This window comes from Heterocephalus glaber, unplaced genomic scaffold (genome assembly GCF_053883595.1).
Source record: "Heterocephalus glaber isolate CG9 unplaced genomic scaffold, H.glaber_assembly_v1.0 deba00000331, whole genome shotgun sequence".
NCBI classification, from domain to species: domain Eukaryota; kingdom Metazoa; phylum Chordata; class Mammalia; order Rodentia; family Bathyergidae; genus Heterocephalus; species Heterocephalus glaber.
Genome location: NW_028258142.1, coordinates 43,771,344 through 43,795,667, shown reverse-complemented (window position 1 = coordinate 43,795,667; position 24,324 = coordinate 43,771,344). Strand labels below are relative to the sequence as shown.

Sequence of the window (24,324 nt, the reverse complement as noted above, 5' to 3'; positions counted from 1 at the left end):
GGGGACCTTCTAAAGCCCTGAGCTCTGAAGCTCCATGTAAATGCATCTTCTTAGTTTCCATCTAGTCAAATGGTTAAACAATTCTGCAAAACTCCGTTCATCGGTTATGCTGTCTCTAGCTGTGCTCTAACATCGTACTAAGAATTGCATTTTTCTCTCTCCTGACTTAGATTTAAATCTTGCAATCACTGCTGGGAAGTGAGCTGTATCATCCTGAGAAATCAGACCATAGAGACAGGCCTGCAGCTGGCAGCCTGGGTCATCTTTAATCGCTTAACCCTTCATATCAAAGAACGGCTTGTAGCAGCGGATTCCTTCTCCAGAATTTCCCATGGCAGATTTTCTCAAGGAAAAGCTGTGAGTTAAAATGAAACAGAGTGTGTACTGCAAAAAGCCTTGCCTTGTAAATTGACTTGGTGCCTACACACATGGCTGATTTTATGTGTATCTCCATGTAACTCTGTCCTTGTGGGTATGTGTTTCTGCTTGGGTAAATATATGACTGTGGTGTGCATGTACACTTGCTTTTGTATGAATATATGTGATGCATCTTTATGTGCATGTGTGACTGTGTGTGTGGATGCTAGTGGATATGTCGTGTGTCCATGGAAAATTCTTTCTTGTGTTGTAAAATAAGAGTCAGGCTATTCAAAGCAAGCAAAGTAGGTTCTTTAAAAAAATGGATAGAATTATTCCTATCTTCATCTTTGTATTAGTGTCCTCCTACCCATATTGTGGGCTTAGCTGTGTGCTTTTCTTTAGTCAATGGCACATTTCTAAATGAGACTCAAACAGGGACCTAATTAATAATTTTACATCGAATTGTCTTCTTTTACTCTTCTTGGAAACCCTCAATCACCATAATCGATGTACCTGGGTTAGCCTGCTGGAAACATATGGCCCAGTCACCCTGTCACCACCGACAGCCACCAACTGCCAGACATATGAATAAGGGCATCCTAGACCTAGCAGTTCCCATCCCATTTGCAAGATATGCAGCCCTCAGTGTGAGTCCTGGGGAACTCAGGAGAAGAGCTACTTCCTGAACCCAGCCCAGATTGCCCACCACAATAATACATGACTGTTTTTTCAAATTACCAAATTTTGAAGTGATCTGTCACACAGACAGAGCTAACTAATTGATCTCATTGGTGATAGAAGGAAAATATCTCTCTACTGGAGGAAAGAATGTTTGGTGAGAATTAACGGACATTAGTGTAGGAAAGGATGTAATTCTATTTTTAAACATTCTTTATAATCTCGATCTCACTTTATGAGTTAAAAAAACAGCAATGAACTTGTATTTGAGGACCTATCATTAATTCTCTCACAGGAATGCACACTAGCAAGACAAGTGTGGCACAAAATGACAGTGCCAGGATGCTCCAGCAATACTTTATTAAGGACATGGAAAGAAATCTGTCAATCCATTTTATGTTGCCAACAACAATGCCAAAAAGTTATAACTTATGAAGGAAAGAAGTTAGTTTTTGCTCGTGGTTCTGATCCAAGCTGGAGGAACAGCATCTTGTTATGGCCTTCTTGCTGCCAGAGTCCAGATAGGGATTTTGTGCACCCATGCATGTGTGTGTGTGTCCTCTGATTTCTCTCTCTTTATCTGTTCTTTCTTCTCCCCCCTCATTCATGGGAATTGAATCACGGAGGCTTCACCCTGATGACCTTTTTTAATTCTTATCACCTCCCAAAGGGCCTACCTCTAAACACAATAGCTGAACCAAGTTTTTATTCCCTTAATACCTTACAATGGATGTCAAACTCCAACATGGATTTCAATGGAGACAAATCATATTCAACCCAGAATAAAAACCAAAGAGAAGCAAACTCAGGGAGAAAGCTATTCTACATAATCTGCTGTAGAATCTATGGCATGGTCTCTGGAAGTGATAGGATTTATCTCATCTTGGCTCCCAGTCTGACTCTACCAGGTGGGCATCTCTTCAGCATTGATTGCTCAAGGGCTCACCCCAGGCATTTTGACTCCTTGAAGAACAGTTCCTATAAAATTAAGCTTTGAGAAAAATAAGATTCTCTTCCCTGCCTGAGGCCTGCCTTTTGGGAACTTGCCACCTCTTTGCATAATTGACTCTAGGGATGATTTTCCCTCTCCAGGGAGAACACAGGTACTCCCAAGGACAAGACCTTTGCCTTGCAGACCACAATATGATATTAGGATACAGTGATTAGATTGCTCTACTTATTATACAGAAACAGAGGTTGAGTGAGACAGTTCTGTATGTGTGTGTGTGTGTCCATAGGTAAATGCAAGAACACTTACAGGTGTGTGCACATAATTTTGCAGTTCCAGCTCTAGTCCTACCTTACAAGAAATTCCTAGTTGATGTGATTAAGGAGGTTTAAGATAAAATTCATGTACCATTAATATCAATACCTTGAGTCTAAAAGATACTTTATTTCATAATTCTCTCTTAAAACATAGTAACACCCATTAATACCCTTGTTATTAGTTAACATCCAAGTAGAAAATAGCAGAGTTAAAGCAGGGGGTAGATGTTTATGGACTGTAAGAGGACTCTGATGAATATGTGGGTACCAATTATTTATTATATTTCATACTTTAGAGTTTGTCCAGGCCTAGACCTGCCCAGCCTTCTTAGAAATAAATACATCTCACACATTCCTCAAAAGCATGTACTGCATCAAATAGGTCAGTCTCAATGTGGCTTGCATCTTTGGGGTACATTTATAGACATTATGTGTGGGAAAGGAATAAGGTAAGACAGAATAGGGTTAACAGCATTGTCATTATTATTAATATAATTAGCACGAAATAAACTAGACTTTTAGTAAGTGCTAGTTATTATACTAGGCCCTACTCATAGGTACATATTATTATGACTGGTCTGTTTTCCAGATATGGAAAGTGAAATGCTTAACCGGAAAGGTCACGATCATTTCTAGGTGCTGGCGTCAGAACTAAAATTTGAATATAGCAGGTCTGTTTGATACTAAAACACAGTGTTAATAAAAAATAGATAACCCACAGTATTATGGTTTTAGATCTAAAATGTCTCCACAAAGTCTTATGTGTTCAGAGGTGGGGATTCTGAAAGTGAATTGGATCATGAGGGCATTATACTCATCAGGGAACTAATCCATTGATGAGTTTGTAACTGAATGTGCTATTAGGAGATGAAGCCTGATTAGAGGAAGTGAATCACAGGAAGTGGGACCTGGAAGGGTGTATTCTTGTCTCTGGCTCATCCTTTCTGTCTTTCTGTTTCCTGTCTGCCCTGGGGAGAGCAGCTTTGTTCCACCATGTGCTTCTACTATGCTGTTTCTGCCATGGAGCCAGTTTACCATGGACTGAACCTTCTGAAACCATGAGCCAAAATAAATCTTTCTTTAGCTTGCAAGTGTTGGGTACTTTTTTCTCAGCAACAGGAAAGTGACTAATACACATTGCTTTTATTTTTATTTAGTTTTTTTTAGGACATTATTTCAACCATGCAGAAAATTTCAGAGAACAGCACAATATATGTCCATGTACTCACCATCCAATTTCATTAGATCTTAAAATTTCGCCACACTTGTATTATATTTCAGTTTTTAAAAAGTTGAAATATTTGTCTTTTAAAATTTTATATGCAGACATTCTTTGTGGAGTCTCAATATTAATTTGGTGGATTACAATTGTCTTTATTTATGATTACATTTAATGAATAGAAATTTTAATTTATTTACATTTAATCAAACATTTGTGGTGAGCTTTTTAGTCTTTAGGATAATTTTTTGTAGTTATTGATTTGGGCATTCTGTTTCTTTTGTTTTCATTTATTATTAAATTTAGTAATTAAATCATTCCTTCATTTGTTCAAGTAATATTTATTGCATGGAAGTAGTTTTTTTAAAAAGATGTGTTTTTTAAAATAAAATAGAGTACTACTCAGCCATAAAGAATGAGTAACTAGAGACATTTATAGCTAAATGGATGCATATTGAGGCCATACTCTTAAGTGAAATAAATAGAACAAACGTGTAAATACTGAATAGTTTCTCTGGTGTGAGAAAATGAAAATGTAAATAAGGATTAAAATGAATAATTTATAATGTTAAATACTAAGAAAAGATCCAAAGGGGTAGGGAAAGTGGGAAGGGTAGGGGAAAGGAAGGAAGGGAAAGGAAAAATGTGAGAAAAGGAAAAAATGGAAACAAAGTCTTGGTAAATAGGGAAGGGTGGAGGGGGTAAAGGGAGGGCAGGGGAATGGGGAAAAAATAAGAACCAAGATACATCATGTAAAGGTACAAATTCCAAATGAGAAATGTAAATGTATTGTATACCTAAAATGTACCAATAAAAGAATTTAAGGAAAAAAAAAAGAGAAAAATCAAATAAGCACTAATTCAATTGTAATGGGGGACCTCAGTATGTCCCTGGCACAAATAAATCAACTAGACAAAAAATTTAACAAAGTCAACACACAAAAATCAATAGCATTCCTGTACACCAATATTAAACTTAGTTATGGTTTGTGTCTAGGTGTCCCCCGAAAGCCTCATGTGGTCATAAGTTGGGTTTTTCAGAGGTGGTTGGATCTGGAGTGTGTGATATTGAGTGATTACTAAATTAGTCCATTGATTGGTCTGGCGTAGTTCTGGGCAGAATTAAGGGTGCTCCATGCTGGGTGTAAGTGCTATCTGGCCTAAGAGTGGACAGGGTGGATAAAATATAAAGTCATAAGGGATAGAAAGAGGGTCAGGGATCACTTGCTTGCTGCCATGCTGCTGCCTGCCTTCTGTCTGTCCTGTCATGGACTGTTTATCTTCTGCAGTGCCCCTCTGCCATGCCTCTCCTCCTTGGTGCCAGCCAACTTTGGACTGAAACCTACAAACTGTGAGCTGAAATAAACCTTTCTTCCTTTAAAAAATACATTGAAATACAAATTATATATATTTGTGGTGTTCCACTGATGGTTTGAAATATTGTACACTGTGGAATGGCTAAATAAAGCTAGTCAACTTGTCCTGTGATAAGTATTCTGTCCCATTATTCTGTTGTCTATTGCTGTGCTAGTATCACACTCCTGTTTTATTATTAATATGGGCAGGAAACATCTCTTCCTCTTATTCTTTAATTTTGTCTTTAGATAATCTTGAGTTTGTACTCTTTCATATGCATTTTAGGATCATCTTGTACAGTTCCAAAAAATCCCAGTCAAAGTTTGGATTGTAATTACATTGAATTTATATATATTAATTTGGAAGTTCAAAATATACCTTTATGTAGTCAAGTCTTCTCAACCATGAATATGGTATATCTTTTCATTAATTTAAGTTTATTTTATGTTTCTTAGTAACATTTGAACATATTCCCTATTAGTTCTTACCTAGATTTTAAAGTTTTATCTTTTAAGCTTGTTATTATAAATGAGATCATTTTTTGGTATTATTTCTACAAATTAGTGTCTAGGAACACTATTAGTTTTTAAAAGATTATCTTCTGGGCATAAGGCTTATAAATTAAGGCTTCATTAATTTGTCATTTGTTCTCCTTATTTATAGGTGCTGTTAGATTTTCTACATGTACAAACATAGTACTACAAATTTTCTATCTCTCTTTCCAATTTTTATACCATATTTTAAAGATCTTGTTATTATTTCTTGGCTAAGATATCTAATACAAACTTTTTTGTGTGCTTATTTAGAAAGTCATATGATATTTCTTATCCTTATTGGAGCATCCTTATATTCTTTTGATAAGAATATTTGCTTGCACTTCAAAACTATAGTCCTAAAGCTTATTTTAGGAATTTTTTATATCTGGGCTATAAGAATGGTTTCCAGTGTTCTTACTTGTGTTATCCTTGTCATATTTTGGTATAAATGAAATGAGATGGACAACTTTTCCCTATTTTTCATCTCTCTCAAATATTTTAAACAAGATATAAATTATTCATTTTTTATAGATTTGCTAAGTTACCTGTAAGACTGTCTGCATCTGGTGTGTTATTGTTTGTTTTTAGAAGGAGAGGGGAGGAGATTTTGATAACTGATTCAATTCTTCAATAGTTCTTAATAAGGCTTTCTATTTCTTCTTGGGTCAACTTTGGTAATTCATAATTTTCTAGTAAACTTTCCATTTCATATATATTTCATATATATTTTGTGGTTGCTTCCAGCTGGATATAGATTTTGAGGCTCTTGTTCTATAACTCACATCTGGCTAGGGAATCTGTGGTTGTCTGATCTCACTTTCTAGCCACCAGTCTATGATTTTCATTTTTTCTCTCTAGTTTCACTGTCAAATATCTTCATGGAGTTCTTGCCCCAGCAGCAGCCTACTGTTTTCCTCTGGTCACTTTTCTCTCAGATGGGCGTTCTGCCCCAGTCCTGGCACTGTAGAGGGATCAAGCTGGTTTCCTGTTTCACTTGGGCTCCTTGGGTCTCTATTAACTTACACAAGTTGAATTCCACTATGACAACCATTACTTTCAGCTTTGGGGCCTAGGACACCCATGATTCCACTCAGCCCTTCGATTTTCTGCTCTTTCTCTGACCCATACCAATTGATATATTGTTTTTGACATTCACTATGCTTTTTTTTTCTTTTAAAATTTCAACTGCTGGTAGCAGAGAAGGTGGTTAGAGAATTCATGGAGCCATCTTACTGGCAATTCCTCAGCATCCTGCTTTTACCACTAGGCTAGACTATCTCTTTAATTAATTATTCCTCCAGGCAATATCTAACCATCTATCCAGGAAACTGATGAATTCTTCAATTTCTTTCTCACTGGATTGATGCTGGTGAAGCTCCATTTGTTTAGATTATCCTTCCTGTCTAGAACATAAATAGGACAGCAAGTAATGAAATCAGTCTATGATGGTCCATAGCCCTTCCATCTTAACCCTGACATACTCAAGTTTAGAGACGAGGAAAGGGAGGTTCAAGGAGATAAAATTACCTGGTCAAAGTTTCTCTAAGTATTAGAAGAGACTGGAACACCTAGTTGCTCTGATTTTAAACCTAATGATTTTTCTATGGGGACAGTGGTTCTCAGCTTTTGTAACACATTAGCAACATCTGGGGACATTTTTAACTCACCAGGTGCTTTCTGAGGCACAATGAGGTCAGAGGGCCACCTCACTGGCTGATGTTCTTTTTCCTCGTTAGGCTGCCATTCACCCTCTGTGACTTTCTTTCTATGAGGGACATTGACCCTATAGGTCAACTATATGAGGTGAGTCATTATTGCTCTCTCTGTCCTTGTTCTATTCCTTGAGTCCCTGCCACCCCAGTCTTTTTGATAGAATTTTCTGAATAAGATATGTGTTTTGTTTCTTCTTGATTATCATTTTAATAATGTTACTTTTAATTGCCCATTTAAAAATAATTCACATCATTTTTGTTGGTAAGTTTGTGTGGATAAAATATACTTATATACAAACATACCAAAGGGGCATGAACACTAATTAAGGACATAGTATAGTGTTTATTTGCACATAGTATAGTGAAATGAATAAACGCACAGTTCTTAGAATTGGGTTCATTTTGGGTCCCTGACACACTGTCTGTGTATGGTCCCCTTTTCCTTGTGTGTTAGTACTTATGATGTCATAAGAGAACATGTCGGCCAGAGAAGCCAGACACTGGCATAATCGGCCCACACTTCTGTGAGGTTTTCTAACTCATCACTTATTTCCTCCAAGGAAAGCTTAGTCACTTTTCTGAATTTTGTACTCATCTGCTTTAAAACCTAGGTTTACTGCGCATGTGTATTTTTAACATTATATTGCTTGTTTTTAACTTTTTAGAAAAGAAAATCATTTTACTTTTAGTCTCCTGAAACTGACTTTTTCAACAATTTTGTATTGTTCAAAGTTAGCCTTATTATTGTGTGTTAAGGTGTAGCTCATTACTTCTGAGTGTCTCACAACATTTTATTGTGGAATACACTAGAATTTAGTTACCCATTTGAAATATTTTCAGATTTTTGCTTCCAAGAATAGTGCTGTTCTGAGTACTTTTGTATTTCCTTCCTGGTGCATATATATAGGAATTTTTCTTGCATACATACCCAGAAGTGGAATATGGGAGTTGTGGGGTATATGATCATTTGACTTTATAAGATAATGTCTACTAGTTCATGATGCGATTATCTTCCTTAATTCTGCCAATCAAATGGTTATCAAGAACATCACATAGTGTATGTCCCTCTTATTTACTCAAATGTTAATTGATCATATGAATTTTCTGTGTAATGATTGCTCATGTCTTTCTTTCTCTTTCTTTTCATCATTTTATCTGGCCTTTTCTTACAGATTTAGAGTAGTCCTTTGTATGATTTTATACTAGTCTTTTTTTTGAGGGGGTTTGCACAGGTTGAATACCTCTTATCCAAAATGTTTATGGTCAGAAATGTTTTGGATTTTGGATATTTTTGGATTTTGGAATATTTGGATCTTGAGAATGAAGACTCAAGCCTACATATAAAACTTATCTATGTTTTATATACATCTTATGCAAGTAGTTTAAAAATAATTTTATATAGTATTTTTAATAATTTATCACAAGGGCTCATGGTGTAGAATTTTCCATTTGTGGTGTCATATTCATTCTCAAAAAGTTTCTGATTTTGAAGCATTTTAGATTTCAGAGGTTAGGAAATTCAACCTGTTTATTCTATACACATATTTTTTCAATTTGTAATTTATCTTTTTCCATTTTGGTACTTTCTGATCTTTCATCTGATATCCTTTTCCATTTAAAATTATGAAATTTCTCCAAAACAAAACAGACTCTTGACATAGCCCTGTTTTAAATCACTTGATTTATCTGCAGTCTGATTTCTATGACCTCAGGTAATTGTATGTTAAACATATGGTGGAGGAATATTTCTAAGGTATTTCTTTGCACTTCAGTAGGGAGATTCTGAGGCTTTCAACTGTGACTTGTCAGTAGGAGAATGTATCTGAGCAGAGTAGCCGCCAGCCCTCAACTCACACCTGTCTACACCCAGCCCTTCATGGGGAAGTTCAGAAAGTTCAGAATTATGTCTTACGGAACTCTTCTGAAATACAAGTCCCCAGAAAACCTTCATTTTTCTCCAAATAGTAAAACTTCCATTTCCTGATAGTCACAAAGATAGGTTTTGGTGTCATAATGCTTTCTCTGTGTGCTGCTTTGCAATCAGAGTTTTCACTACTCAATGGATCCATCACGGAGCAGCACATTACTGCAAACGTGTATCCGTTTGCCTCTATTATTGTCATAATCAAAAGGCGGGGCTACAGTGAAATATTTGGTTCATGCATGCATATCTGTTATCTGAAGGGCCCTTTAACCTAAATGGTGTGCTTTCTGTAATGTCTTTGGTTAATGAATGGGTCTGTGAGGGCCTCAGAGCAGTGCAATGTGGGAAGAATGCTATAATTTCTTTTTAACATGCAGGAATTCTGAATACGAGAAAATGCATGCCAAATTTTATTGCTTCTAAATCTGAATAATTGTATTTCTGGGCTGTGCATCTGGGTAGATAATAAAGCCACAAAACAATTTAATGAAACATATAAAAAATAAAATGACATTACTAAATATTATAATATGAAGAAACTATTTTTTGCATATTGTCACCTAATCTTTCAACCATATAGCAACAAATAATGCAACCATAATTGAAAGTTTTATTATCCATCTGAGTAAATTGAGCTCAAATTTACCTTGTTCTCGTTAGTTGGTGGGCAAGCCCATTGGGGTTACTGACAGGATTTCATTTTCGTGGTGGATTATTTTTTCCTCCTTTTCTATGGAATCTAAAGTGGTCAATAAATAGCCCTGCTGCATAATCGATTCTGAACCCAGCTCTTCAGAAAGCCACTCCTCGGCAGCCCTATGACCCATGCTGGAAGCCAGCCCTTGTCTACTAAGTTTCAGAATTTGGCTGCACACACACCACGGGCCTTCCTGGTCCTAAAGCCCCATATACACACCACGTAGCCCAATATCTCTACTCCCTGGCATGTGTCATGTTTCCCCATTCTACTCAGGGCTCAGGAAGGGAATATTTTAACTGCTACGAGAGGAATTCAATTGGATTTCTGAAGTGGCAATTGGAAATACATTGAATGTTAATAGACTGGAGAAATGATCTCTCATTCAAAAGGTCTGCAGACTGCCTCCATGGGCTGGAAGGAGGTGGTAGCAACATCAAAGGAAGAAAACCACTGGTATTCTAATCTTGACACCCATACATTAGATCCTTATTTCTGTAGTGGAGGCTGGTGTATTCTCAGGTCAGGCTTTGGGGCTTGGGGAATATCATGCACTGGGAGAAGACAGCATATCTTCCTGAAGAATTTGAAGCTCCATTACTTTCAATAGCAATGTTAAATCAGGCTTACTATAAAATATTCAGCCTTTTCCTGGAGCCTGGGCTGGGAAAATGTGTCTACCTTGCTGTTTTTGTGCTTCCAAGGGCACATAGTGAGTTTCTGAGATTGCTTATTCTGGGATGCCTGGATGTGTGCGTGAGGATGCCTCTTCATCGGATAGATTTGGGCAACCCACAGCAAGGAAGCCTAGGTGCCAGCAATGGCACTCTTCTTTCTTTCTGTTGGGTGCCTTTCTTTCGTATATCTGCACCAGGGAGAATGAGTTAGCAGGAGGAACTAGCATCAGCAAATGGCTGATAAAATAATGTCAGGCTTCAACAAGAAGTAGTTTGGGATTTTTGTCTCTTTCCTTTCAAGGTCCTAATGTGCTTAAGTGCCTGTATCCAAACTCTTAGCATAGACCTCTACCTCCAAATGTGAGAGGGTAGGTGAGGAAGAAGTCCCAGCTCCATCAGCCTTGTTGCCTACAGAATATCACCAATGAGTCCAAAGTTTCCTTCACACATTTCCCCTCCCCACCTAGAGCAAGTCTCCAGGTCCCTCAGCAAATGTGCCCTCTTTGTAGCTTTGTAATGTATTTTTGAAAAGAAGAAGTATAAGGCCAATTTTATCCTTTATCAAGATTTATTTTGCCTATTTGGGGTCCCTTGAGATTTATATGAAATTTAGAATGGATCTTTTTTTTTCATTTCTACACACAGTTTTATTGAGGTATTTTGGTATTAACTGTGTAGACACTTTGGGTGGTATTTGACACCTTCACAAAACTAAGGTTTCCCATCTATGAATATCAGATTTAAACAATTTATTTCTGTCTTCTTTAATTTTTTTTCAGCAATACTTCATAGTTTCCAATATTCAAATCTTTTTCCTCCTTTGTTAAATTTTTTACTAAGCTTGGGAATCAAATCCAGGGAGTGCTGAACTACATCACCACTTCTTTTTATTTTTTTAAATTTTGGGATAAGGAGTCCCAAAGTTCCTAAGTTGGAAACTTGTTCAAACTTGTGGTCCTTCACCCTCAGCCTTCTGAGTAGCTGGGATTACAGACATGTGCCAGTGTGCCTGGCTTATTACTAAGTTTTAAAATAATTTTTTTGTGTTTTTGTAAATGGAATTTTTTCTTATTTGTTTTTTGGATTGTTCATTGTTAGTGCATAGAAATGTGTTTTGTATCCTGTAATTTCTTAAATTCATTTACTGGGTCTAACAGGTTTTTTTTTTGGTGGACTTCTTTAGGGGTTTTGACATAAGATCATTTTAGCAAGTATTCAACAAATCCTCTTTAATTTGTTCAGAGGCTTTCTTATCTCTCACCTCCACTGACTTTCCTTCTGGCATCTACTTCTGCCCTCAGTGGAGTGTTCTTTGTGTCTAGTTGGGCTACTTCTCTGATTAATCAATTGCAGTGGCTCCAATGTCTTCTGGTAAGCTCAGGGAAATGTCCCAGTTCTTTAGTGGGGTTTGGAAGGTCCTTCGGGGATCTGGCCTTGGCTCTAGAAACTTTGGAATATTCCAATTCTTTGAACATTCTCTTTGCCTCAGGCCCTTTGGACTGATCCCCAGCCTGTCTCCTGTCTCTCCACCCCTATCTCTGGGTCACTGTGTCAGAAAGCTTTTTTTGGTCTGATATAACTCAGGAAACCACAGTATACGGCCCTGTGAAACCCTATGGTATTCTTTTTGTATGTCCCCCTAACTAGATTGTGGTCCTCACATATAAGGATTCTGGCTTTCTCCTTAATGTATCTGCAATGCTCAACATAATTATAGGCATGGAGAAAGGGCTCAGGAAGGACACATGATATGTAGCATTGGAAAGGAAGTATCCACTCCTAGAGGGAAAGGGAGCAGCATGGGCTAGGAATCAAGGGAGCTTGGGAAAGGACGGATCTCTCTGATTATTCAAGTAAGGATAATTATAACTGCTTTATATAGTCCACACAGTCATACCAAATTACATAAAAATAATGTTTATTGAGGACCTACTACATTGTTATTCCTGTGGGCATCCCTTAATGGAGACTGGATAAGGAACAATATTTGCTTTGAAATTGATTTAGATAAAAGGACCTGAGGAAGAAAGCAAAGTACTGTTTGCATTATAGAGTGTATGATATACGGAAAGTGGGTAGGATCCAGAAATACAATGAATAATGGGGGAGGGTGTTAACAGAAAAATGAAGCTGAAAGTGGATTGTCAGTGCAAAGAGTGGGACCCGAACCCAATGCTGTGTCATGCAGTGGCTCTAATGAAAGTTGCAAAGTGCTTGGGGCTGGTACCCTAACCACAGAAGACACAACAGCTCTCCCCTTTGCTCCAATGTCTTCGCAAGGATGAAACTTTCTGGGAGGATAAGGCAGCCCTTTTCATCAGTCTAAACTGATTTCAGTCTCTCTGACATCACATGGAGTTAGGGACAGAGCCACAGGAAGGCAAATATGCTGTGCTATGGTTATTAAGCTGCTGTTGTTGCCTAGGCATTGTGCTCCTTCTTTGAATGGCTGTCTTGCTTCCTCCCATAACACTGGAAGGCACCAGCCCATCCAATAGTGAGTAACTGAAGAGTATGAGGTTGTAGACTTGATCCCTTTCACAGTGATGTACTTCTGGAAAGAGTTACATTGACTGAGTAAAACATTATAAGGATAGTTAGGAACTTAATAACCAGTTTGAGGCGGAAGGCAAGTTTCTAGAGATGTTTTTTGAAACTGGAGAAAATGCTAAAGATTATTTTGTATCTCTTCATCATTACTATTTTAAAAATCAGTTAGAAAGTATCTTCGCTCCCCTGCTGTGTTCACCATGCTCTGTTCAGTGCTTTGAGAGGAAGAAGGTGTGAGTCATGCTACAGTTTAGCCTTACAGATCTAGTGGTGGATATATTTTTTCCACAAGATTTTAGGCTTCTGAGATTGCTGGAGCTTTTGACTGTTTTGTTCATGGCTGTGATGGTTAAGCTTAATTGCCAACTTGTTTGGCTTGGAAGCTGCCTAGATTAGTAAAGCATGCTTCTGGTGTGTCTGGGTGAGTTATGGAAACATGACCTTGGGTCACATGGTCTCTGGTCACTCGCGCTGTTTCTCTGCTCTGTTTCCTAATCATGAACTAAACAGCTTTGCTCTGCCATGCCCTTCCACCATGATGTTCCTGCCTTGAAGCCAGTCAACCACATACTGAACTCTCTGAAACTATGAGCCAGATAACACTCTTTTTAAAGTTTTAGGTGCCAGGTAGTTTGTCCCAGCAACAGGAAAGCTGACTAATACAATGGCTGTGTCTTTAGGGTCAAGAAGAGTGCTTTGCTCTATACATAGTACACACTTGATAAAGGTTTGTTGTATGATTCAAACAATAATAGCTCATTCATGAGAGACAATTAAAAAGTGCAAAGTAACATGCACCCCAGCTCCAGTATATTTTGCCTAGACTTTAAGATCCAAGGCAGTCCAAACAAAAAATTATGGATGCTGGCTGCCATTGTTGGACAATATAAGGGGCTACATTTGCCTTTTCTTATAGTTGAGTGTTTGTATCATTTCCAAATTCATATGTAGAAATCTTTACTCCCCTCCTGATGGTATTAGGAGGCAAGGTATTTTGTGAGGTAATTAGTTCATGAGGATGGAGCCCTCATGAATGGGATAACTCCCCTTATAAAAGAGATCCCTCAGAGCTCCCTTGTCCCTCCTACCATCTGAAAGTCCAGGGAGAGGACAGCCATCTATGAATCAGGAAGTTGTTCCTCATCAGACATGGAATCTGCTGGCAACTTGATCTTGAAGATCCCAGCCTACAACTGTGAAAAATAAATGTTTGGTATGACCCACAAGTCTATTTATTTTGTTACAGCAGCTGAATCAATTACGGTACCATTCCTAGAGATGGACCTGGAGTTTATCAAGCCTGGCCAGGTGGCATGGAGCGGGAAGGACAATCTGGGGTGTGGAGAGGCTCGAGCAAAGCAGTGTGTGGGAAGATGCTGAGTGCAGATGAGCAGATGGAGGCTTTAAGAGGGAGGAGACTTGCCCAAGATGTGCTACTCATGAGTAAGTGTATTTGACCAATCTAGCTTCAGAGCTTAGGCCATGTGGCTTTGATACACATGGATAGATGGGAGGAAAGGGGCTGTGAGGAGCTGTGCCCATGGCAGGAAGCACCTGTGCAGGTTGGTGGAAACTTTTCTTCTGATGTCTGATGACTTTCACATATTTCTTGTCTTTGGGGGTCTTCCTGTTGTTCCCCTTCTTTCTCCACTCAGGAAATGGGAACATTATTTACATAGCCATTTCTAAGCAGATGAGCATTAGTGTGAGAACCTCTTTGGAATTCCTAGGTGAAGAGTTGTGTACAAAGACAGAGCATTTTTGTACCAGCAAGTGGTGAAAAATAAGGAGCATCTCGAAGAATATTATCATAGCACTTGATTTTTGCATAGAGAATTCAGACAAACTGCTTTTGCAGACTTAAATAATCCCAGGATGAAAGGTACTGTATAAATGCAAAGTATTATTATTATTATCATCCAGTGGTAGAAAAGAAGGGCATTTCAAAGAATGTTTCAGTACAATACAATTTTATTTTGCACAGAGAGTTCAAGGGAGAAAGCTTTATTTTATAGACTTAAATAATATCGTTATGGAGCTACAGTAAAATAAATAATACAGATATGGTGTTAAAATAAATAATACAGTTAGGAGGCTTAAATAAATAATGCTGGAGAGAGAAGAGAAATTAAGAGTCCTGGGAGAAGGCAGGGGGAGATGCAATTTTGAATTATAAGTGGTAGAAAAGTGAGGTTCAAAGAGTCCTGAAATATTCAAGATGCATGTATGCTGACCAAAATGAAAAAGGTGGGGTCTCAGGACAGTTCACAATTAGCAAGTAGACCTGCCAGTGTTTTTATTTTTAGTTGGACCTTTCCCCCATTGTTTTTCAGTGACTCAGAAGGCAATATAAAATCATTTAAACTGAAAATTTAAAATTAATAAAACTCACTATTTTGTAGCATTTATGTTTAAAAAGTCCCTTTTCTCCTCTACTAACCTTTATCTCTTCATCTGTCTCCATTTTATTACCCAGTTATGGAAAAAATGACCTATTTTTCTATAAGCTCTGAGCACCCCTTTTCACAAAACCCATCCCATTCTTTACCTCAACTTTCCTCATCTGTGGACATGAGCCCTGCCTCAATTTTGTGGTTCCAATGTTTCTTTCAAGATCTACACTCTCATTTAGAGGGGCAGGATTAAAGCACTTCAGGCAGAAAACGCAGATCTTTTTCAGCCATAAACTTGAGTGGGGTGACAGTTTAGACCAGAAAGCCCGAGACTGGAAATGACCGGTGTTTTGGGGAAGGAGGAAGGAAAGGGGCTGCCATTTGCCCAGTGGCTGTGAGCTAGGCATGAGGACTGTAGGAATCGGGTTCCTGAAGGAGGGAAGGGAGACAGACAGTGGCAAGGGGACGAGGGAAACAGATTTGAAGCCCTTCCAAAAAGAGTACCACAGTCTGAATCCTCCAGGCTATGAGACAAGGGAACAGGCTATGAGGTGCGGAGACAGGAAAGGTTCAGACTCTTCCTCGGAGAACAGAGATTCCTGAGGCCCTTGTCTTGATGTTGGGGCATCTTGGTCTTGGTAGAAGGAGGCATGCCCATTTTCTTTGAATGGGGGCTGTTATGGTTTATATCTAAAATGTCTCCTAAAGCCTCATGTGCTCATTGCTGGGGTTTTGGAGAGCTGGCTGCATCATGAGTATGTGATACTGGATTTGTCCACTGATAGGTTTATAGCCAGGTGCTTGGGAAGTAAAGTGAGGTAGGCGGTGGGGGGGCACTGTGAGCATAGCTAGAAGTATATATCTTTCCCACTCCCTTCATTCTCCTCTGTTTCCTGCCTGACTTGCCATGGACTGTTTCTCCGCTGCGATGCTCCTCTGCCTTGGAGCCAGCCAACTATGGACTGAAACCTCTGCAAACTGTGAGCCCTTCTCTTCCTCTAAATTGTAGGTGTCAGGTATTGTGTCTCAGTGCCAAGAAAGTAACTAAAACAGGATCTAATGCGGTAGATGAGAGGCTAAGGCAGGATTTCAGCACAAGCTAGAGGGCCTTGTGCATTCCACTCCCAGGGCAAACACCAGCAAACTGGGTCCTCCCTAGGCGACTTCTTAAGGTCTTGGGATAAAGAAGAGAAGATTTTTGTTCAGGAGTATCAATTCTTTGCTGGAAACTCTTACCAGAGGTTCCCTTCTCATTCTCCACCCAGGTGCACTTATAAATGACAAGGTGCCATGATATGTGCAAAGAACAGCACAGAAGAATCCTCTCATTGTTCTGAAGATGGAGCAGAGTCCCTGGCTTGGGTGGTTCTTTCCTTTATGTGCCATGCTAGCGTTACTTTAGGTCACAGTGTCTTTGAACCTGACTTTGGTCCCCTCTAGCCTAGTTCCTGCAGTGTGTTTAGGTAACACGCTCACTTTGTCACTTATCATATATTTTCTTTTCTTTGGAGTAGGCTGTCTTGCTGGGTGAGACTTAGGAACTAGAGGATAAACTCTCTCTCACCTTCTCTGCATCATCCAGCTCTGGTCTAGACACAAGCCAGTTGTTCAGTGGAGAATTATGGATTTGAAGGAAGGAAGGAAGCTGTGGCTAGGGGAAGAACCCAACTGGGAATTGCTGGACTTTCATGGCCAGGTCCTCTGTCTTAATGATATTGCTACTCTGGCCCAAAGTTTCAACTTGGTATGAGGTTAGAGGTCTTTCTTGGACAACCCCAAAGAGAGGGAGTTCAGATGAGCCTCAGGGGGCATTGTTTTCCCAGAGCCAGGAGATGACAAGCCTGATGTGCTCTTAGGTAACTTGGAGGGGAAAGAAAAAAAAATCCCACAACAAACAAAATAGAAAGGCAGGGAAAATATAAATAAAAAAGAGTGCAAAGTTTTATTGTCAACTGCTGCTGTCACCTCCTGGAACTATAGTCGTCTCTAAGAAATATGTGACATACTAATAGGAAGTAATTTACCCAAGGATGTTTTTGTGCCTCGAATTGCCTTCCCTGCTCGGCTGCGAGAACTTTTCGAGTGTATATGCATGAGAGCTTTCGAGGTGCTTCAGAAACTTCCCAATTTGTGCACAATGTGAGTTTTATAAGGCCATTAAGCTCATCCCAGGAAAAAGTGCTTTGGAAAACAATGATACAAGGAATCTGAAGGAGCCAGTGAAGGCAGATAGAAATAGCAAAATCATGACCACATGACCATGCACTCTTGGCTAAAGTGACTTTAAGGATCTTTTCCAAGTACCTACCTGGCCAGCTGTGGGTTTTTTCCCTTCCAGCTGCCTTTTGTGCTCCTGCAGACGGCTGAGTGGGTCTTCAATTGCATCTTTGACATGGAAGGTACTATTGTTTTTCTAGCTGTCTTTGGGTGGGCACTGTGGGAGCTGAAGTTGGGACCCAGCTTATAGGATGGGCCCAGGGCCTACTTAGCTCTCACCCTGGAAAGAACTGGGGAACTTTGGTGGCCTCAGGGCACTGGGGATGAAGCTCGAGAACCATCCCTATAGTCGGTCACAAGCCAAGACCACAGATAGTGTACTTAACAAGCCTGTGGACCTTAAGTACTTGGGGCAAGAAGGACTATACAGGCAAGAGGTCAAAGGGAAAAAAGTCAAGGGCAATAGGGATGGAGAGTGTATGAGGTAAGGAGGAATAAAGAATGAAGAAGGCAGAAAAGTAGGAGGGGCTGTAGACATGGCGAGAGAGAAGGAGCAAATCATAGCAGGCATAGAGTGGAGGATGGGGAGGAGAAAGGAGAAGGGAAGGATCAGGAGATTGTCTTGCTTACCTCTTTCCCCTCAAGTGCCTTTGTGTGCCTGCTCTGTAAACACAGGCAGGGCCATGATCAGAATATAGAAGTCATGAAATCATTAATAGTGCAAACGACAAGAGAGTAGCCTGCCCGGGTTGGTTTACCCATGGGGAGAGCAGGCAGCCATGTTGAGCACTGTGATACTTCCCTCCTCCTCACATCTTTGTATCTAAAGTCCCACTGCTCCCCAGACTCGCTCTTTAAAATGCAACCCTGCCCCAGGTGAAGTAGAGAGCTGTGCAGTCTGCAGATGGCTGAGTGAACTGGAAAGGCATTTTCCTCTCAGCGAGGCAGCAGGAGGCCAAGAGCTTGCTTTCTGCATGGTCGGGGCATTAGTTTAGACAAGGAGCCTGGGTCAGAGATGAGAGCTGGGGTAGCTGGGAGTGGGTAGGAGTATGCACGTTCAACCTCATTGCTTGATCAGGGAGCAAGTCTGCGGGTGTGGAGAAACGAGGAAGGGAGCCTGAGGGTGGCCATCGGGTGGAGACTAGGCAGGGACCAAGGAAGGGAAGAAAGCAGGGAGCCTTTAATTTGTACTCTGGCCTATATGTCTCTCCCTGTGTCCTAGTTTGGGGAAAAAAAGAAATGAGCCCTTTATCAATTTTTAATAAATTGAAATGACAAATAATCCATTTAATAAATTATTAACTGAGAAAATTACTGAAAACTGAAATATCAAACAATCGTGAGCAAATGCTCGAAGCAGCGTGTTTATTAATAACGTGTCGTGCTGTGGGCGAATGCTGATGTGGTAGATCCCACATGGTCACTGGCTGACCCCATCAAGGCCCAGCATGCTCAGCCGGGGTGCACCCGGGTGCAGGTGTGGGGTCAGCGGCAAGTGGAACCTGCAGCTGGACGGCTCCCCGACAGCTCTTGGGCAAGGGTGGCTTCCTGGATGTGGCACCTTGACAGGGACCAGGATGAGGTCTCTAGGTTCTTCCCTCACAGTGCTGGAAGGGAACTGGAAATAATCCTACTCACTTGGATTTAGTTCTTTAAATTAAGAGCTATATCTCCCAAATAAATTATGTGTTCATGAAATATGTTGTATATATAGATGATACTTAACTTACAATGGGGCTCAGCCCAATAAACTCATCATAAATTGAAATAACTAAAAGTCAAAAATGCATTTAATATGTACAGCCTACTGACCATCCTAGTTTAGCCACACAGTACACTGTAGACAGCTGAGAGCCTGTTGTCCCAAATGGCATAAAGTACCATTTAGGCAAGGGGTTGTTTCAATCCCAGTTATCGAATTATTCTGATTATTATCACCCTCATTTTGCAGATAAAGGAACTAGGACATAGGGAGGTCAGCTGAGTGGACTGTGCTCCTTTGTACTTGTGTGGCTAAGAGCTGCGACTCACTGCGGTTTCCTAGGCCTGCAAGAGAGTATGGGAATCTGCCCTGTGAGATGGGGTATGGACAGGCTGGTGGCGTGGACAGTGAAAGAATTTACAAAGACCAGAGTCAAGATAAAAACAGGAGTTTACTTAGATCAGAGTACCCTGTGAAGAAGGTCAGCAGGCCAGACAAAGGGAGGTATGTGCATGTGAGCAGGGCCAATGTTTTTAAAGGGAAAGGTGTGGGCTGGAAGGAGGGAGTGGATTGGACCCAAGGACATGGGAAGAAGTGGTAGGGAATAGGACCAGTGGTTTGGACACAAAGACATGGAAAGGAAAGTGAGGGTGGATGGGGTAAGTTGCAGGTTTTTAAGCAGCTCAAATGAGAACAAAGTACATAACTGTGATGTAGGTTCCAATGGAGGTCAAATTGGCCTCTTTCTGGTTACTTAGCTGGGGAAAAGAAGAAAATTCAAAACAGAAATACAGTTTCTCCGGAATGGACATCACTTTGACACCATCCTCAGAGGGAAACATGGTAAGTTGAACCACTGTAAGTGGGGGACTGTCTGTGTGTGTTGTGATGCCAAGACAATCCGCCGCAAATGAGGACAGCTGAGCCCACTGTCCTTGGCAGGCCTCCCAGGTAGGAGAGGCCCAGGGGGAGGTGCTGGCAGGGGAAGGCCCTCTCTTTGGACACTTCTGCAAGGTCTGATGCCTTCAGATCTCCAGGTGGTCCTGAGTGGCTGGGTCTCTGCAGAGCCTCCCTTCACCTCTGTCAGAATCCTTGCTTTGCATGTGGTCATACAAACCTGTCTAGCATGACTGAGGTGCATCAAGAGGTGGCTAAGGGGGTCCCTGACCACATTTCTGGACTCAGTCACTTGTGTTGGCCCTGGCCTGTGGTAAGAGACAAGGGACATCACCACCCCTAAAGTGCATGCTCTCTCTAGAAGCATAAAGCCAGGCTGCCTCTGTTCTCCCTGGGCTGCTGTAGCCTGGAAACATCTTCTCCATTTCAGCCCTGCTGTGGGGCTTGGGGCAGTCAGGTCAGCTGACCTCCCGATGTCCTAGTTCTTTTATCTGTAAAATGGGGATAATAATAAACAGGGTAATTTGATGACTGGGATTGAAACTGTCCCATTATATAAATACAATACAGCAGTTCGGAATGACAGGCTGTAGGCTCGAAGTTGGGGCTGCAGTGGGTATTTTTAGGAAGGAGGGAAGGGGGAGGGACGAGTGGTTTATAAATGTTTGTTGCATTAAAAATGTACTACTTTGAATTGTGCAGAACAGAGTATCATTTGTTTCTAGAAAAAATTCACTGCTGTGGAAATGAATTAGTTTACATTGAATATGTGATGGTTCAGAGAAAGGGATATTAACCCAATTTGCATTTCTTTGAACTGAAATAAATTATTGCTATGTTATTTGTATTAGTTGGGTCAACTGAATGTGATTGGGCAGGCACCCTGTAGGCAAGGCTGGCCTTGGGATGGGAGGTTAACAATAGGATAAATGTGTGCAGACCAGCAAGCATTTTCCAAATCAGAGCTTATTAACCTTTTGGGAGACAGTGGACTCCCCCTTTGGGGGTCTGATGAAAACAATGTGCACCCCACCCAGTACAGTTATGCCTGAACGTCAGCAGACTCGCCAAGTCTTTCAGCCTGTCATGGACCAAGGGCAAGAGTCTTCATGCAGAAGAAGGCAGTGTTCATTGCTTTGGTGTCTCATGGCCGAATCATAGCCCAGATTGGTCAGAACTCAATTTCTGAGGCCTCCCCAATCTGTGGAAACAAAATAAGACTTTGATTCTGAAGAGGACAACCAAAGGCAAGTTCACATGTGTGCTATGAGTGGGGGATTTGGCCATTTTGAACCAACAGTCCCAGGTATCAAGAGGAGCTGGCTATGCCACCTGCAGCCTTATCAGTCACCAGAATCAACTTGGTGACTGTCCCCCTCACTTCTCCATGCCTGTGTCTGCTGAACTTGCTTGCTGAGCTGAAAAAAGAGAGCTCCCTGAAGATAAGGGAGTGCCAGGGTCTTGGTTCCTCTAGCTTGGTCCCGGGCTCTGCCCCTAGAAGTTCCTCTTTAGAGTACAGAAGAGTAGATTCTGCACAACTAACCAGGTCAGTGGTGACAGACTTTTAGTGCCCAACAAATGGGGTGTTGGTGCTGATGGTGGCCAGTTTGTGAACTCTGACAGCATCATGTGAACAGTAGATGACTATTACAGATGAACACCTAATGTGAAGATAAGTCCAGAAGTGTAAGGCACGAGTATTCAGTGGAGGTGGGGTCTGGTTGGAAGAGATGGGGCACTGCGGGTGTGGCCTGAAAGGGTTTACAGTGTCTCCCTCCCTAGCTCCCCCTTTGTCTCTCTGCTTCCTGTGTGCCATGATGTGAGCAGCCATTCCTCTGCTGTGCCCCTGGGCCTTGACATCCTGCCTTGGAGCCAGCCAACTATGGACTGAAACATGAGCCAAAATAAACCTTTCCTCCTTTAATTTGTCGGTGGTGGGTATTGTGTCTCAGCGACAGGACAGTGACTAAGCCAGTGGGGGAAAGAGAGAGAGAGCATGAGACAGAGAAAATCATCACACCTCTCACCATAGAGGGCAGTGAAACTTCTGCTAATTAGCAACCAGAGAGCCTTATTTAACGAGTTCCCCTATCTGAATTCGCTTTTATTGGAAAGAGGCAAGCACAAGAAAACAAAATGTGAAACAGGGACTTAATTTAAAAAATAACTTCAGGGAAAGTCCCTTTCCCATCACTTCTCTGCTTAAAACCCATCAATAGTGTTTTAATGATTTCAGGATAAAGCCCAATTCCCTTAACTCAGTACACTATTTACACGCCCTGCTTGACCAGTGGCCCCGAGTTTTTTTCACTTCCCAGATGTGTCATGCTCTCTTATACCAAACCCTTGTTTCTGCAGCCCTGTATGCCTGGGGCATCCTCTTTCTCTCCTCATTGATGTCTTTGTCTTTAGGCAGTTTTCCTTGGCCCCAGACAGGGCTCAGGCCTCTGTATCTTCACTTATTACATTATATTATCAGTAAAAGGAGAGGCTGGAGGTGATTAGCCAGCCCATGGGCTCCTTGTGGCAAAGCCTTTTGTGGTTGTCACTGTGGCAGTGTGGTTGGCCACCCATGAGGAACTGAGGAAATACATCTTGAATTCATGCATCCACAAAAATGACTCAGTGAAGGAAATGAGGTGAGTCTCATTGTATCTTACCCCATCCATTCATTAACACCAAATAGGACTTGTGTTTACTAAGCCTCTGTCATCTGTAAAAGGGAGATTGTACTGTCTGGTTGATGGTTTTTGTGAAAAGGAAATGAGTTAATACACATAAAAAGCAGTGCCTCGTATTTATAAAATACTCAGTAATTGTTAGCTATTACTATTTTCTGCAAAGATATTGAGAATGACTAAACCCAGTACTGTTCTCAAAATGAGAAATGACCCCCTTAGAGCTTAGAATCACCATTTGCAACTAGTTAGTGAAAATGCTTCCAGAGTGTAACCTCTGGCTGGGCCAGGAGAAAATCAGAGTAAGACCTGGAACCAGGATCAGATTTTTGGGGCTTTTAGGACCTCATTCAGGCTGCCAGTGTTACCAAGTGTCAAGGCCGGATTTAGGGAATGATCGGCATGTTTGGCGGAAACTCCTAGCGGAGCCTGTGCCAATTCTGGCTAGGCCTTACTTAAGTTAGGGGAAAGAATCCATGCTGGGTAAATGAGGTAATGAATGTGCAAGTGCTTTGGAAACTGCAAAGTGCTATACAAATGTGAAGCATTAGTGCACTCATCTATTTCCCTTCTTTGTGCTCCTAGGGTTTTTATTTTTTTTTTTTAGTAAGAATTTCTTTGAAAAGTTCTAGCTTGGCTTTAGATTAACTAAAGGGAAAGGGGGTGTGCAGCATGGTAGGTGCTCTGAGCACAGCAGACTCCTGGCTAGGAGAGCAAGACTTGCTGGCAACAGGAATGGGGGAGCGAAAAAGCTGAATGTCACATGGTGATGAATCCCTCTGACCTGGGACATTTCTCAGCTCCGGGGGCCATTCTAATACTGCTCAAACCATTCTTGAGAGACAGATGGCTTCTGTAGAGCAAATGGGAGGAAATCTAGGACCCATGTGGTTGGAAATAGGTATGGAAAGCCATGAGAAATTCTCCTATTCTCTGAGTCTGTGCTTGCAGCTCAGTACATAGACTGGCCCTGGCCAAAGCAAATCATTTCCAGGTTCTTTGTGCAAAGGACAAGAACTGGCCTGAGAGGGAGAGAAGATTCTTAACCCTTAATATCCATGATTATCTCAGCAGCACAAATTCACTAGCCTGATTTGCTTCTTCCTGTGCCCAGCATGCTCCCAGGCCTCCTTCTCCACCTCACAGCCATGGTAACGAGTTAAACAGGGCCTGTGAAGATCTGCAGTCTGACTTTAGCAAGGTCCTTCCAGTGTGACAGAGAAGCCACAGTACCAGGCTGATCCATTGCCAACACAAATGTCCTTAATTTGCAGCTACATTCAACTTACTTATTTGTATATTTTGCCAGGACAGAGTAACTCTACCTAGAGTCACATGAAAGCTTCCTCTCTTACATCCCACTAGAGTGTGAGAAGGAAACTTTGGATGCTTGAATGGACAATCATTAGGCTAATGTCTGGGATTCTTTATGAGAATTATGTCTTCTAAATTCTTGTAATGTG

The 24,324-nt window shown here is 40.9% G+C and overlaps 1 protein-coding gene across 1 annotated transcript in view; it reads left to right on the top strand.

Moving 5' to 3' along the window:
- LOC147830113 (uncharacterized) overlaps positions 1 to 24,324 on the top strand; it is a 65,546-nt gene that overhangs the window by 20,381 nt on the left and 20,841 nt on the right. Inside the window, exon 3 of the mRNA XM_087189572.1 lies at positions 171 to 357. Coding sequence (XP_087045698.1) covers positions 171 to 202 — 32 coding nt within the window. The 3' untranslated portion in view covers positions 203 to 357. The remainder of the gene's footprint in view (positions 1 to 170; positions 358 to 24,324) is intronic.